At 36.2% G+C, this 16,025-nt stretch overlaps 1 protein-coding gene across 3 annotated transcripts in view; it reads right to left on the bottom strand.

Moving 5' to 3' along the window:
• SMC2 (structural maintenance of chromosomes 2) overlaps positions 1–16,025 on the bottom strand; it is a 555,382-nt gene that overhangs the window by 303,088 nt on the left and 236,269 nt on the right. For all 3 annotated transcript variants that reach the window (XM_090401108.1, XM_090401106.1, XM_090401107.1), the window contains one exon: positions 6,024–6,162. In XM_090401108.1, coding sequence (XP_090257234.1) covers positions 6,024–6,162 — 139 coding nt within the window. The remainder of the gene's footprint in view (positions 1–6,023; positions 6,163–16,025) is intronic.

Below are 16,025 nucleotides of genomic sequence, written 5' to 3'. Positions count from 1 at the left end.
AAGGACGATGAAAAGAAGAAAGGGAAACTGGATCGGACATATTCTGAGAGGGAATGGAATCATCAGATGCCATGGAAGGAAAAAGACCCAGAGGAAGAGTAAGGAAAACAATATTAGATGACATGCTGAATGGAGACAGGTACACAACCTTGAAAGAGAAGGCTCAGAACAGAACTCAGAACATAAACAGAACAAAAACTTAGTAGTTTTTGCTACTAAGAGAAGAACCTGCTTAATTGCAGAATACTCAAGAAGAAGAAGATATGCAGTTAAATTAAACTACAGTTTCCAATAAATAAAATTTTTAATCAAATCAATGCATTCATCTCATTCAAAGTTAACTTTACACACACACACACACACACACACACACACACACACACAGGGTGGTTCAAAATTCCACATACAAACTTTGAGGGGAGGTAGGGAACATCAAAATCAACCATATTCACATAGGAAAGCATGACCGGAAACACCACAGGAAGGTACTAACAGGGACACAAAGATACAGAAATAACACAAGGCAGGAAATAGTGTAAAAAACTTTATTAGGTGTAACTGAACAGTACAATAGTAGTTGGATACATAATATGGTTTCACATCAGGTGCTCGAAGTTACGACCATTAACAGCGATGCATGCCTGACACCGACGACGCATTGATTGCCGTACATTCTCGAAAATACCTAGATTTTCCAGGATATTAGCAGCGACAATGCCGATTCTTGACACGAGGTCCATGTCAGAGGCAACAGGCATTTCTGTTGGCTTCCCCCACATTTAAGGTTCTCCCACAGAAAGAAATCAATGCTCAATAAATCAGGTGAGCATGGGGGACATGCAATGGGTCCACCATGCCCAATCCATCAAGCCCCAAAGGACCTGTCCAAATACTGACACACAGATTTGAGAGGGGCTGGAGCCCCATCCTGTTGGAACCACATCTGTCAATGCACAGTCATTGGAACATTGGTCTGTGAATCCGGCAGAACTTCTTCCAGAAAGGTCCGATACTTCTGGAAGTCCAGTCAGGGTGGTAATAGGTACAGGCCGACTAAACAGTCAGCGACGATACCTGCCCATACATTAACAAAGGATTGTTGTGCAGCATGTGATGCACTGTGTGTGGGTTCTCATGGGCTCACACATGAGCACTGTGGTGATTGAAGACCCCCTTCGCAGGTAAATGAAGCTTCATCCGTGAACAAAACACAAGTTAGAAAATCCAGGTTAGAAAATGCAATTATCTTGCAAAGACAAGTCAAAGACCAGATCAAGTGACTGAGTGCATCGTGAAAGCTGAATCTGGCTCCACATTGAATGTTATCTACTCTTGTTTTCTTGAATTTTACAATTTGTGTTTCTTGTTAAATTATTGTTCATGAATAATTTATATACATTCACCTTTCACTATGAACAATAAAGAAAGGAAAACATAAAATGAGTTGTGATGAGATGCACTGTAGTGTATGTTTTAAATTCACTTTAAAGGAAAGAATATGTCTGTATAATTACGTGTAAGATAAACTTAGAATTAAAGAATATATTACTTTGTTTTGTCAACATTTTGTGCAGAAAAAAAAAAAAAAAAACCTTGGACGAGTAAAATTTTGGGGGCTAGTAGATTTAAGGTGTATTTCGGGAGTCCTAATCATAACACTTCCCAACTGCAACTATTGCAAGAATGTGTAGTTGTGAATCTAGAGTCACAGTTACTCTCAATACTTATCAATTCACTCAGTTGAGGGAATATTTTCACCATCATTCTCAAAAAAAGGTACTAGTTTTGAAAATAATGACTAGCACAGAACAGGGTATCTATGATCTCTTACCTACAGTATCTAATAACATTCAGCCAGATGTGGCCAGTATTCTGATAAAATCCAAACCTTCCAAGGGTAACATTCCTCCTAAAGAAATATCAGCACTCAAAACATAATACAATACAAAAAAAAAAAAAAATATTATAGAAAAAAGCAGACAAAGGAAATTCAACTATTATTATAATAGAAAAAGGAATCAACATCTCATCTCTTCTACTTATCAGATCACAGATTGGGATCCTATCAAATCTCAAGAGAAAAAAAATATATATACAGGGTGTTCGGGATAAATTTGACATATTTATAATTAATTATATTTTTCCGTAAGTTACATGTATTAACACACACTTCTCTTCATTTAAAAGTTTGGACCCTTCTTCATTCATATACAAGATGTCAGAAAGGATGGATAGCTGGAACCCACCTGAATCATGGAAGAGAATAACTTGTATCATGATGATTCGTGCCCGCCATCAAAATAAGGATATTACGACTGCTGCCCAATGCTCCCTGAATACAGTAAAAACAATCAGGAATGAACTAGAGACTTGCAATGGTGACTACGAGGATGTAGCAAGAAGAAAGATCCCTAGCAGACGATCTGATTGCGTTCGTACAGCAGAATTCCTCGCAAATCTGCAGGAACAGGTGTTGAAGAACCCTGGCATTGGAATTCGGGCTTTGTTCGTGGAGTTGCTAACTGTAGTCAAGCCCTGGATAACAAGGGTAGCCAATGGTAGGCCGTATGTATGGCAGCAGGATTCGGCCCCTTGCCACACCTCTGGGAAAAGTCAAAAATGGTTGTCTGAAAATTTCTACGACTTCACCAGTCCAAATGTTTGGCCTCCAAACTCCCCAGACCTTAACCCCATAGATTATTTTGTATGGGGCGCAGTTGAAAAAGACACCAATCGCACTTCCAGTAATACAAAAGCCCAGTTAATGGATAAAATTAAAACAGTTTTTGCGGCCCTTCCCAGGGAGACTGTAGCATCAGCTTGTTCGAGGTTCCGAAGCAGAATTGAAGCTGTGATCGATGCTAATGGTGGTTATTTTGAGTAAATCTTGTTGATAGTATTGTAATTAACTCTGCCTGTAATGTTTTTTTGTCAATTCATTAAATTTAATAGATACAAAGAAGATTTTCTTTTTCCTTACGAAACTGTCAAATTTATCCCGAACACCCTGTATATATATATATATATATATATATATATATACACAAGTTATTAAAAAAAATTTTTTTTTAATTAAAACTTGGCCAAAAAAAAGGCTAAACCATATCAATGACAAGACATCCCAGATATATGGGGCTCCCAAAAATTGCAAACTTGATAACTCCCTTCATCCAACAGTTGACAGCAGAGATAACCCACCCACAACCTAGCCATTTATCCAAATCACCCCCCCCTCCCTCATCAGAGGCAACTCTCCCTATTTTATTAAAAATTCCCTACACATTAAAACATTCATAAAAAACGAATCCCAACAGATTCTAACAGTATGATTAGCCTTGACATTACTTCATTGTTGCAGAATGCAGAGACCCTTGTCCTCATTAAGTCACATTTCCCCTGTGACATAACAAATACCCATCGCTGATTTTATTTTAAAAGCATAAGCAATCTGATTCTGTTGGCAATTTCACATGGTTCTTCAGAATAATTCCAAGAAATTTAGAATTTCTTATTGTGGTGACACACAATTAGTTCTCTATTATAAATGAGATGGTTATCTTATAAATACTATATCAAGTTATAAATAAATGAAAGCAAAACTCCTTTAAAATTTCCAGAGGCTATAACACAAGGTGCCTAAACCTGCTATTGGAAGAATCATAACACAGTGGTTTGAATTTAAGACCTATTTTGATATTAAAAGAAAAGATGAAACATATACTTGCAAAATTTTATATGAAATGTACCAAGATGAGGAGAACCTCATCTTTCTCCTTTGTACCCTTTTTGCATCCAATAAATGAGGAAGTTCAGAAGGTTAATAAACTTTTTCAATCAAGTACTGTCACTAAAGTGAAACTTCTAGATGAATCCACTTTATCTTCTTCTGCAGCTTGTCCCATCTAAGTGGGGGTCGCTGTTTTTTGGTGAGTCTCCTCCACATCCTCGTGTCTTAGGCTGTAATCACATCCGAGTTCTTCATCCTCATATCCTCCTCCACCTGCTCTCTCCATCTCTTCCTCGGTTGATGAAGAATGAGCATAATACATTGCAAATGCTAGATAACTAGCTAAACTTAGTTAAAAATCAGTCTTTTAATTATTTTTATGGTTTCAATTCAGACTCACTTATTTCATATTAATATTATATGGTATGTAATATTACTAATGCTTTATTCTCATAGCTGTAAAGTTAGAGTTAAAAAGAAAAAATGCCGCATTTTTTACCCAATTTTATTACAACTTTTAGCTCAAAATAACAAATTTGAGTTTGTAACCCTGTGACACCATTTTGCTACTATGAAAACTGACTTCGGTATTAATTCTATGAAAAATCATTTTGGTATCTCTACAGGTCAACTTACCACTCATGAGATTTCAATAATGCTCATCTGAGGGCTATCCTGGAGTAGGTCCTGTTTTAAATGGCAGCAAGTTCTTGCCTGTTGCTTGTACTTGCTACTGCTCAGGTCTGAAATTGTGGTTGTGAGCTGTTGCCCACTGCTTAGTGCAGCCAAGGTTCTGAAAGATGGTATGCTTTAGTCTACTATTTAGTACAGTGTTGGTGCTTGTTAGTGTAAGCAGGTTGACAGGTTTAATATCATTTATGTTCTAGGTGATTATCAGAACTTCCCAGACTCCCTCACCCCCTGAAAAAGAGTGTAACATATTTTGCTATAAAGATGCTGGTTTGAAATCCAGCAAAATATAAGCCAGTTAATAAACATTCTTTCATTAATTTAAGTTTCTTTGGTGATGCAATACTGTTAAAATTAAAATCAGTCAGAAATCTCTTTAGATCTCTCATGGAGTATATATATATATCTACTCTATAATATAAAATGATAAGTTTTTTTTGTAACGTTTTTGTGTCAAGTTATTTGAAATGTTTTGAAACTCAGGGCTACCCTGAGCGTCGAGTCTGCAAAATTCGAGTCATCAGAATACAAGGAGAACAGGCCTACCAGTCCAGAACTCAGGGGATTGGGCACCGTATGTGCAGTAGAGGGGAGCAGAACCCCCCTTTCGAGTCTTCAAAATTCGAGTGATCTGAATTCAAAGAGAACCGGCCTACCAACTCAGGGAGTTGGGTGCCGTATGCGGGGGGGGCATTTCGAGTCTTCAAAATTTAAGTCATCAGAATTCAGGGAGAAGTGGCCTACCAGTCCGGAACTCGGGGGGTTGGGCGTTGTAGGCATCAGGGGGAGCCCAATAACATCATGGTGAGCATTGATACTGTACAAAAATCACAATAATAAACACGGCGGTTCATCTGGCCTGGTGCAAAGAGCTTGTGAACTGCACAATTGACCAATGGAAAACAGTACTCTGGAGTGATAAAGAAGGTTCATCTGTTTCCAGTCTGATGGCAGGGTGTGGAGGTATCTGGTGGACGATTGTTACCACAGTGTGTTGTATCCACAGTAAAGTTTGATGGTGGAGGAGTAATGGTGTGGAATGCATTCAGCTGGTTTGCAGTGGGACCACTGGTGTTTGTCCAAGGTTCCATGAAGGCAGCTTAGTACCTTGATATTCTGGATAATCAGATGCTACCTACAATATGGAGTTTTTATGGAATGGACCAGTGTTACTATCAAGACGACAATGTTCCATGCCACAAAGCTGCAGCTGTTATTGAATGATATGACAAGATGGGTGTTAATAGACTGCCCTGGCCTGTGCAGAGTCCTGACCTCAATCCCATCAAACACCTGTGGGACGAACTGGAGGAGCGATTGAAGTCCAAAGCAGCAAGTCTCCTCAATCTGTAGCTGAACTCAATGCTGCTTTGATGAAGGAATGGAGACAAATTCCACCTGATTTTTTGCTGTACATTGGTGGAAAGCCTCCCTCAAAGGGTGCAGGAGGTGATCAAAGCCAAAGGTGGACATACCCAATATTAGGGTTTTCGCCTGCTGGTATCAATTGTAAATTGCTAAAGTGTCTGAACAATTATTGCTGGATAGTGCATGCTCGTGTGTATTCTATTATGATAACAAATAAGATAAGATGCCTTATACAAACCTTGCCACCTGCTGTTACTTCCAGAGCAGTTGCAGTATCTGGATCTTTAACTTCAATAAGTTGACAAACCAAACCATGAACTTTTCTTCTATCAAAACTATTCTCAGGATCTTTATACTCAAATACAAGATTTGGGAATCTGTTAAACAAAACTGACTTAATCCAATTCTCAAAAGCTAGGACTTTAATGTACAAATATAAATCTACAGTTTCAAACAATGCAGGACAAGTGGAGCTGTGCCACCTGTCACTGGAATAAAAACTGATATTTCACTTCATCTCAATCTTTTACTAGTAAAAACTAAGTGCTGCTCAAATTCTTATTAGAATCTCTACCATTAATTTCAGAGGTATTAACCTACCAGTTCTTAAGGAATTATTCATCCTGCCCCTTTAATTTCTTAAATTCAACAATAATTAGGACTAGGATATTATCATCATTAACACTTTAAAAAATGTAACAATTTTTCATTATTGAACTGCTGGCTTTTTAAAATGAAATAAACACACGTGTGTTTATTTCATGACTAAATAAACACACGTAAAACCACAGTAATAGCTTTTTTAATACGTAAATATTTTGACCTAAGTGTCTTAGGACATCGTTAGTACAGTTGAGTACATTTAGTACTCAACTGTACTAACGAGTACAGTTGAGTTAGTACAGTTAGTACATCGTTAGCGCATGAATACAATGGAATCCAAATGCATGTAGTTTTCCCATACTTTAGGAATAGCAAGAACATCATTGCAGTTTAGATTGGGGCTGTGAAGTAGGACTTCAGCACTTTTTTTATATAAACGTTCATGTTTGTATGAAGATCTGTGTGTAGAAGTTTGGTCTTTACCCAGTGGATCCTATGGTTTGGGTTTTCAACTCTGTGTTGGGAGAGACCGGATTTCTGTGGCTTGATGAGATGGATGTGATCTTGATGTTCAGAGATGCATTTAAGAACAGATCTGCCTGTCTGCCCATAGTACGACAGTTTACAGGAGCATGGTACCTCGTACACGTCAGGTAGTAACAGAGGTGGGAGTTTGTCTTTAGGCGAAGGTAACAAGTTGTAGATCTGGTTGATGGGTTTGTAAGTCGCAGCAAGTTTGTATTTTTTCATAATTTTTTAAAGTCACTCTGAGATGCTTTTGACATAAGGTATCCTATGGGTTTGTTCTTGTCTAGGTTGATGTGTGGAGAAGTGGCTGATGATGACCATAAATCAGGCCTCGCTCAACACGGAGTTGAAAACTCAAACCATAAGATCCATTGGAAAAAGACAAAACTTCTACACAGATCTTCATATAAATATGAACGTTTATATAAAGAAAGTGCCGAAGCCCTACTCCACAGACCAAAGTTAAACCACAATGATGTTCGTGCCATCCCTAAAGTATGGGAAATTGTCATATAAAATTGTGTAAAATAATAACTTAACTGTAATTAATTTTAATTTAAGTAATTCAATTTAATTTAAGTTCAGGCTGCAATGCACCACTGCAAGCAATTTGGATTCCTTTGTACGTACGCGCTCTTTCTTTTGTCATTCCTAGTATTATCATACTGTGCTGATGATGTCCTAAGATACCTAGGATGAAATATTTACGTAATAAAAAACCTACTAATGTGGTTCACGTGTGTTAAATTTAGTCATAAATTTGAATAGTTACAATATCAGACAGATGTTTCCTTATGGGGGATATTAGTGAAGAGGGAGACAATGTCGAAGCTAATTAGCATGTCAGTTTCTAACAGTCGAGTGTCTTTTATTTTAGCGTGAAACTCTGTCGAATTTTTAATTGATGAGGCTGAGTGATCAATGTGGGGACGTTCTCCGTCCCCACATTGAAAATTCTTATCTAACCTTCTCGGTTAGATAAGAATTTTGCTAACTTGTAAGTCGGACTGCTAATAGAATCAATGACAGGTCTGAGTGGGACGTTGTTCTTGTGAAGTTTGGGTAAACCATATATTCTAGGAGGTCTAGCATGGTATGTCTTGAGTTTTTTTACAGTTTCTTCATCTAAAGAAGTTGTTTCATCAAGTAGCTTGTTCAGTTTCTTGGGCTGTCTTTTGGTGGGATCATAATCAAGTTTTGTATAAGTATTTCGATCTCGGAGTAGTAAAAACATAATCATCACCAGAGCCAACAAGGGAAATACCACTGTGGTTCTTGTACTCAGTCATATGACCGGAAAATGAATTTACTACTCCGAGATCGAAATTTCAATTCTGATGGTGGAATATTTAAGTCTGAGGGTTTGGCATCAAAAATTATTTTTGCAACAACATGAAGTTTGTTGGCTTCAATACTGGAGAGGTGGCCAATGTTTCTTTTGATGTTATGTATAAAATCTAGATATGGTAAGCATCTTGGAGGAATGGCAAACTTATGACCTCTTGCTAGAACATGTAATTCATCTTCTGTTAGAGGACGGTTAGATAAATTAACCACCCATTTTTTGGACGGTAATTTGTTGGTATTTTTCTTAGATCGTTTTGACAAACTGAGGTATTTTTTATGTAGGTTAGTGTTACGTTTATCAAAAGCTTTGGTCCCCGAATTTTTTGAAACACTAATAATCACTTGTCGCAACTCTTGATTTAACATGTTTGACAGTTCTGCTTCTAATTCTGTAATTTTTAAATTATTTGTTGCCAATTCGTGTTTAGAAACTCGTAACTGATTAAGCAGAAGTGAATGGCTTGCTTTCTGATAGATTTTATGAGCACCTAGTGATTTAATAACTTTCTTTAATTTAGCGAACGTTAGAATGAGTTTATCACGTCTGCACTTTTTTAAAAAAGAGATTCGGGCACGTAGCTTACCCTGTTTCAGTTGAAGTTTGCCTAGTAAGTCCGTATTCTGTGTAGTCTGTTTCTTTATTATATAAAGAAACCTGTGGAGAATTCATGACTAAATAAACACACGTAAAACCACAGTAATAGGTTTTTTTAATACTTTTTTGGTTAATAATTAACAGATAACTCGGAAAAGAAGAAAACGGGGAATAAAATGCATATAAAAATACTGTTAATAATGCAGTATATCAGCTACCACCTGATACTGTCAGCAAGTGACTGATGGAATGGTTGTGAAAGGCCTGCTTCTAAAATTTGTGGTTACTTACTAGTAATTAAAATAATGAAAAATTTTGGGTGTCTGAAACTTGTTTGTATATATTTTGGTGATATATCAAAGACACTCTTGATTAGAAACACTGTCAACATGGATGAACTTCCTGCACTTCAATACATTTCATCAAAAGACAATATATGCTATTGAGAATAAATGAATTATGCTCTGAAAACATTATGGTAAACAAAAACTAGGTAGGCTATAAAACATCCAGGAAGGTTACACAAAATACTACTCACACTGGCTGGTTATTAATGCTTACTCTTTCCATCACATAGCCAGGAAAAAAAAATTGTGGCCAATTCAAGATCATGTAAGAGGCCAAGAATTTGCACTCGAGTGATGCTTCTTGGCGTCTTACATGATCAATGTATTCGTAATGATTATCTTAAAAGTGTCCTTTACAAGTTTTCACATACAAAAAAGCCACCACATTTCAACACAAAAGACATAAAAAATGGAATTACCATACCTTTGTGAAATAATTTTATTTTAAAAAAAAGTCAATTGGCTTACAAGTCAATTTTAAAATTATGTAGCCTTTCTGAGGTTTCCTAAAAATAGAAATTTTCACAAAATATCCAGAAATGTACTCTATATAATATCCAAGGTGTTTATAAAAAGGTACTGAACCATGGCTTAGATGGGAGAAAATTATGAAATATGAGAAAAGAACAGTGTAACCTAGTGAGGCACATAATTAAAGAAAGAAACTAACAGTATGTTATTTAGATGAAAATTTCTTAGCACACATTTTTCGATAATCTAATGAGGTTATTCTCTCATCATAATCTATGAATTCATTGTATAGAATTTATGGAAACAAAAACACATATAAATTACTTTGCTTATAATTAAGAAAATAACATTTGACATTTCTGACTTTAAGACAACAGGACTGTAAAGATGCAGTTGTGCTGTATTTTTTTTTTTTTTTTTTTTAATCACTGTATGTTATAATTTTTTTTAATGTGCTTCCCACCTAAAAGATTACATTTGTATCATGGGCATGCTTAGGATATCTCCTCTCCGCCCCCCCCCCCTATTTGTATCAATTAAATACATTTTTTGCAATTCATTTCCAACTTAAAGACAATCACAAACATCCCTGCTCATGGTGTAATTCAAACCATTGACCTGCTGATTGGAGAGTAGGTATACTAACTACTTGCTCAACCAGGCAGCCAGCAATAAAAAGTATTTATCAATTTTATTTTTATATTTTTATTAATTTTTTCATTATATTTATTTTTATTTATTTCACCATAGGTCAGGATAGCAAAAACGATTAACAAAGTAGTTAGATTTAGCTTACTTTTGTGTAGTGTCATGTAGCTTGTGTCTCGTTCATTTGTATGTTTTCCTGATGATGACCTCAATATAGAGGCCGAAATATCAAGTGTTATTTTCTTAAGTATATGTAACAGCCTCCGTAGCTTAGTCAGTACTTTGGTTGAAAAGACCTGGGTTAGATTCCTGTCCATTATTGTGAGGATCCTTTATTTGGTCTCTTGGTGATTTAGCTGGTCTCATACAGAGGTAGAGGGTTTTTTTCACCCAGAAACTCAGGTTTTCCATCCCTCAGAACAGGCAAACTGGCTGGTGAACAAGGATCTACAGTCATAAAAATACATGCTTAATCTCTCATTAGGATGGCTCAATCAATCCTAAGGGACAGTAGAGGATAGGGGAGAACCCTACACGAATAAAAAAATTACATGTAAAGTAATTCAAAATGGATTCAAACACTAGAAATGAAATTTCTCAGATAAGTGGGACCATAAAACAAATTAAGAAATTTTACAATCCCTGATTATAAAACCAATTAACCACTATATAAATAAATATAAACAAAAATGGTTAGAACATCTAAATTAAATGGACAATAGCAGACTACCAAAAATACTATACAGATATAAAATAAATGGAAAAAGATGAATTGGAAGACCAAGAAACACACCATGAGATTGGAGCAGGCCTGTTGGCCTAAAATCTGTGATGGGAAGAAAAATAAGAAGTTATTAAATAATGCTGACCACTGTGCAACCTTGAAAGAAAGAAAGACAGTCACATATCATTTGAAAAATATTACTTAGATCCTGGAATATTTTAGAATTTTAGACGTGAATTATTTCAACAATTACCAGTAGGCAATGTAAAATAGCTGATATATAAATTATGAAACAGATACAGGATCCATTCCTGTTTTCACTGATTTGGTTGGCAGAGAGGTTAATGTGCCCACTCTCCAAACAAAAGGCTGCAGGTTCAGTTTCAAAGTCTGCTATGGATGTTGGTGACTATCTTCAAATGGTAGATGAATTTCACTGATCAGAGTAAGCAGACTGTCCTGCTTATTGGAGAATTGAAATTCCTTATGAGGGGTTTTTAAAAAGTAAGAAAACGTTTTTTTTTTTTCCCCTCAAGGATGTTTAATAATACCTTAGTGAAATTATACACTAACAAATAAGTGAACATGCACTACTTCTCCACAAAGTCCCCAAATTTATTGATGCTCTTGTCCCAATGATAGATTAGTATATAAATACCGGCACTGAAGTCTGTGCCCAGACCCAGCAACCAACATTGCACTGCTTAATGAACTTCCTCATTCCTAGTGAAATGCTTTCTGGAAGAGTGTTTCTTGAGGAGGCAGAACAAATGAAAGTCTGAAGATGGTGCAAAGTCTGGGCTGCTTTTCAACTATTACTGCACAACCGCTCATGAACGGTATTGCGCAGTGCATGGAGAAGTGTTATCATGCACCAAAATCACACCACTTGTCAGGAGTCCTGGTCATTTGCATTAAATGTTGGCTTTCAGGTTTTTCCATTGTTGCACAGTAAAGCTCTGCAGTAATTGTTCCTCCCTTTGGCAAGAACTTCACTTACAGAATACTATTGCCATGATTTTTCAGATTGTTTTCTGAAACTGTTCCCACTTTTCAGTGGGAACAGTTACTCCCAGTTATGAATGTTTGGCACACAGGAGATTGTGGATGTTTACTGGTCATGGAGTCTTGTTTGCTCCCCAGGATAAAGTGATGAACTCAAATTTAGTCTCCTGTGACCAGGCAAGAGAGAAAATCCCTGCCTTTGTTGCTGTATCACAACAGTTCTCCAGACACATCCCCTGCATGTTGCTTTCCACTCTTCTGACAATTGTCAGAGCACCCAGCAGGAGCACACCAATAGACGGCCAAGAACATTGTGAACAATTTTGTAAACAGTGGACTTACTCAAATTCACAAATCATGCAATTTCACACATTGCTCTTAAAGAATAATGCCATTAATTCATGAAATGTTGCCTTCTGTCTTGCTTGATGAAGACCTACAAGCCTGATATCGATTTTCAATGTCCTGCTTTAAATTCATTGCACCAAAACCACACCTGCTTCCTTGACATCAACTTTTTGCAATACATATAAACCAGTTCATGGTGAATGTCACTTGATAAAGTCCCTTTTACTTACAAAAAATGAATAACTTCATGGACACCTGTTTTGGACCATGCTGGCATGGTCCAAAACCATCCTGTAGCCACTATCTTGCAATTGGAATTAGCTATGAAGAGACAGTAGTGGAACACTGGCACGGCAGCCTTTTTGAATGTTATTAAGGGGTCTATATGTCTGCCATGTTTTGTCTTATTCTCTTTTACCATTATTAAGGGAAAAAAATGCATTATCTTACTTTTTGGAAACCCATTGTAGTATATGATTAAGAAAAAAATTAAATCCTTAGCCCACCCGCTGTATACTACTTTACTACATATTTATAAACTTTCATCAGTGGAAGTCACAAAAAAATTCCACATTTCATAATGCATGTAACTGTATTTTCATAAATTGTTTCCATTTATTTTTTATTTTCTTTTGTTTTTATTTTTTCCCTTATCTACTTAATATTACTAAGAAAAGGTGGCCATTACATTAAGGTAGAAAATAAATTTTGTTGGAGGAAGTTTTTTTGCAGAATTGGAAAGTATACCATATTTCATAAGAAGTTATATTCTTTTTTTAGTCTTCGTCTGCTTATGCTAAGGTAAAATATATGGATTAAAGCAAGAATTCTCCAAGCTAGTGTAAGATGTGTTGCAACTATTTGCCATCCAGAGTACAATAAAGTGATACATCGTTTTTTTTTCTACTGGTAGATAAGAAATGCCCTCAAGGGCTTACTTTAAGTGAGCATGAGAGTGGCAAACCTGATACTTGACCATGCCTTGCTTTGTGTAATATACATCTGTTATATTATCTGTAGACTAGTCCCTAGTCTTCTTTCTTGCTGCTTCTCCCCAATCTTTTCTTTTGCTTTTTTTATTTTTCTTCATCTCTTACACAGTGGGAGTCTGCCTTCTCTCCCATGTATTTGCCTTACCAATAGGCTAAACAAACACAGAAGAAGGCAAACCACTTCCGTATATATTGTGCCAGGAAAATCTTATAAACGGGGGCTTCAGTTATTGTGATATACTGCTGGAAGATAAGACACCCACATCAGAAGGCATCAAAATGGTTACTAGGAAAGAGAAGAGGAACTTCCAAGATAGTTAACAACAATGATGAAACTGGATCAAAGCCTTCTGGAAGTTCAACTACTGATAGAGTTAATCTCAGAAGAAGAAGATAATTCTGCTTTGCTGATGTACATAAAATAGGAATACAGAATGTAAGAAGTATGTATCAAGGAAACTTGAACTATTGAAGAAATGAGAACTCAAGTTAATATTTTAGGAATCAGTGAACTAAGATGAATAGGAATGGGTCACTTACCAACACTTTCGGCAATGTCACATTGCCATCTTCATGGGATCATACAACTATGACAAGTGCACGCAGGCACTAAAAAAAGCAAATGACGCAGAAGGGAGAAAACTACTGTTGTTCCTAGACACATGTTCACACACACACACACACACACACAAAAAAAAAAAATTTACTTCTATATATATATATATATATATAAATTAGAACAAACCAGTATGGATAGTGACCAATAAAAGCTGAAAATTTGTTTAGAGTCAGGGTTTGCTGGAAAATGTGAACTAAGTGGGCTGAATGTGTGCTATCCAAATTCTTGGGATTTTTAAGCCAACCAAATCTGATTATTAAGATTAGGTCAGTTAATCAAAATTTCACAGGCTTCTTTCAATTTCTATTCATACCAGGTTTTTCTATGATGTAATGAACGAGTACTTTTTCAATCAATTTGGTGCAAGGTGTTAAGAGCATGATCTGAAAGGCCTGCTTCATCAAAATTATTAAATTTAATGCATACACAAGGTTCATAGCTTTTAACAAAATGGGAACTCAGAGGAACAACCTCCTGCATCTGTCACCCACATGCCATCACCATTTAGAAAAGTTATTCATTCATATTGATTCTTTCTTTTACTTGCAGCATATAGATAGAATTCCTCTGGGGTGTCTTTAGCACACAAAGCAAGTTTCTTTTCATACTCAGATTTGCTTTCTATACAGCAGTTGTGGCTATTCTAGCCTGCTGCTTATAATTTTTATAACGGACATCTTCCTCATGCACACAGTATTCTTTTCACATCGTCCTTTTCTTACGAATGTCTAGCTTAATAAGATTACACATCCATTTAACTCCTGCCCTATGTATTCTTCGTACTCTTGGGACACATTCTGACATTGCATCATTTAAGTATTGTTTAGATGCTTCCAACGCAGTGTTGATATTCTTCCCATCCAGCAACCAATAACATTCCAATGAATTCAGTATACTCCTCGTTTGGTCATAATTTTCTGTTTTGTAGTTCAGCATGAAAACTCTGAATGGAACATTCATAAACTTAAGTCACTTTCCAAGTGAGTACTGCATGATCACTGTCACCAGCCTGGCAGAATAGTTATGTCTTTAACTGAAACTTCCTCTGACGCTATAATCAAATCTAACACTCTTTGCTCACAAGTTCCTTCTGTCACATTCTGCTTGAGGAAGTTGTCCTGCAACAGATAAATAAATTCATTTTTATTCTTTTCATGAGATTCTACTGCTACCCAATCAATATTTCAATAATTAAAGTCTCCCATTCTGATTTGTTCTTATCACGCTCTGTATATTTGATGATCCATTTTTTTCATCACTAGCAACCAATCCACCAGATCTGTAACAATACCCCACTATGTGATTAATCTTGTTAGATTCCACCTCATACCAGATGGCTTCAAACTCACTGCCACATGAAACACTGTTAGTAGTAGTACTACAATCATAGGTCTCAACTCTAAATAGATTCTAGTCATGCAATATCATTAGTAGCACACTCCTTCTCCTATCTTTCCTGAAAATACTGTACCCTTTACATTAAATACCAGTTAGTATGTCTGATTCTAATAGCCAGATCGCACTAATGCTTACAGTCTGGGGTCCCAGCATATATAATTAGTTCATTTTCTCTCATTATGGAATTGTCACTTATGACAAGTTGTAAACCTGCTACGTGAGTTGAGTGAGCTAAGGACTTTTTCTTGTATTTTTAGTGTTGTATATTCATTTTTATTTTTGCAAGATCAGAGAAGCCTGTTCTAGAGACCAAACATGGATCTTTTTCAAGCCATTTGAGGACTCCAATGAGCAGAGCAGTGATATCACAATCAGCAATGAAATTCATCTCCTACCTAAAGACAATCACAAAAACAAATGACCACAGTGTGAATCAAGCATGCAATTTACTGATCGGAGAGCATATATGCTAACCCCTCATCCAACCAGGACAGTAAATTCAAAGATATTTCATGTGCAAAGTTTTCTTTTGATTTTTATGCTAATGTAAAATTTTTGATATGTATCCTTCAAGGGATGTACGGAATACTAGCTTGATATAGCTGAATTTTCTTC

This window comes from Typopeltis vanoorti, chromosome 12 (assembly GCF_054136105.1).
Source record: "Typopeltis vanoorti isolate ZY-2024b chromosome 12, IOZ_Tvanoo_1.0, whole genome shotgun sequence".
Lineage (NCBI taxonomy): Eukaryota > Metazoa > Arthropoda > Arachnida > Uropygi > Thelyphonidae > Typopeltis > Typopeltis vanoorti.
Note: the sequence above shows the minus strand (reverse complement) of the source record. Positions and strands in the feature narration are given on the sequence as shown.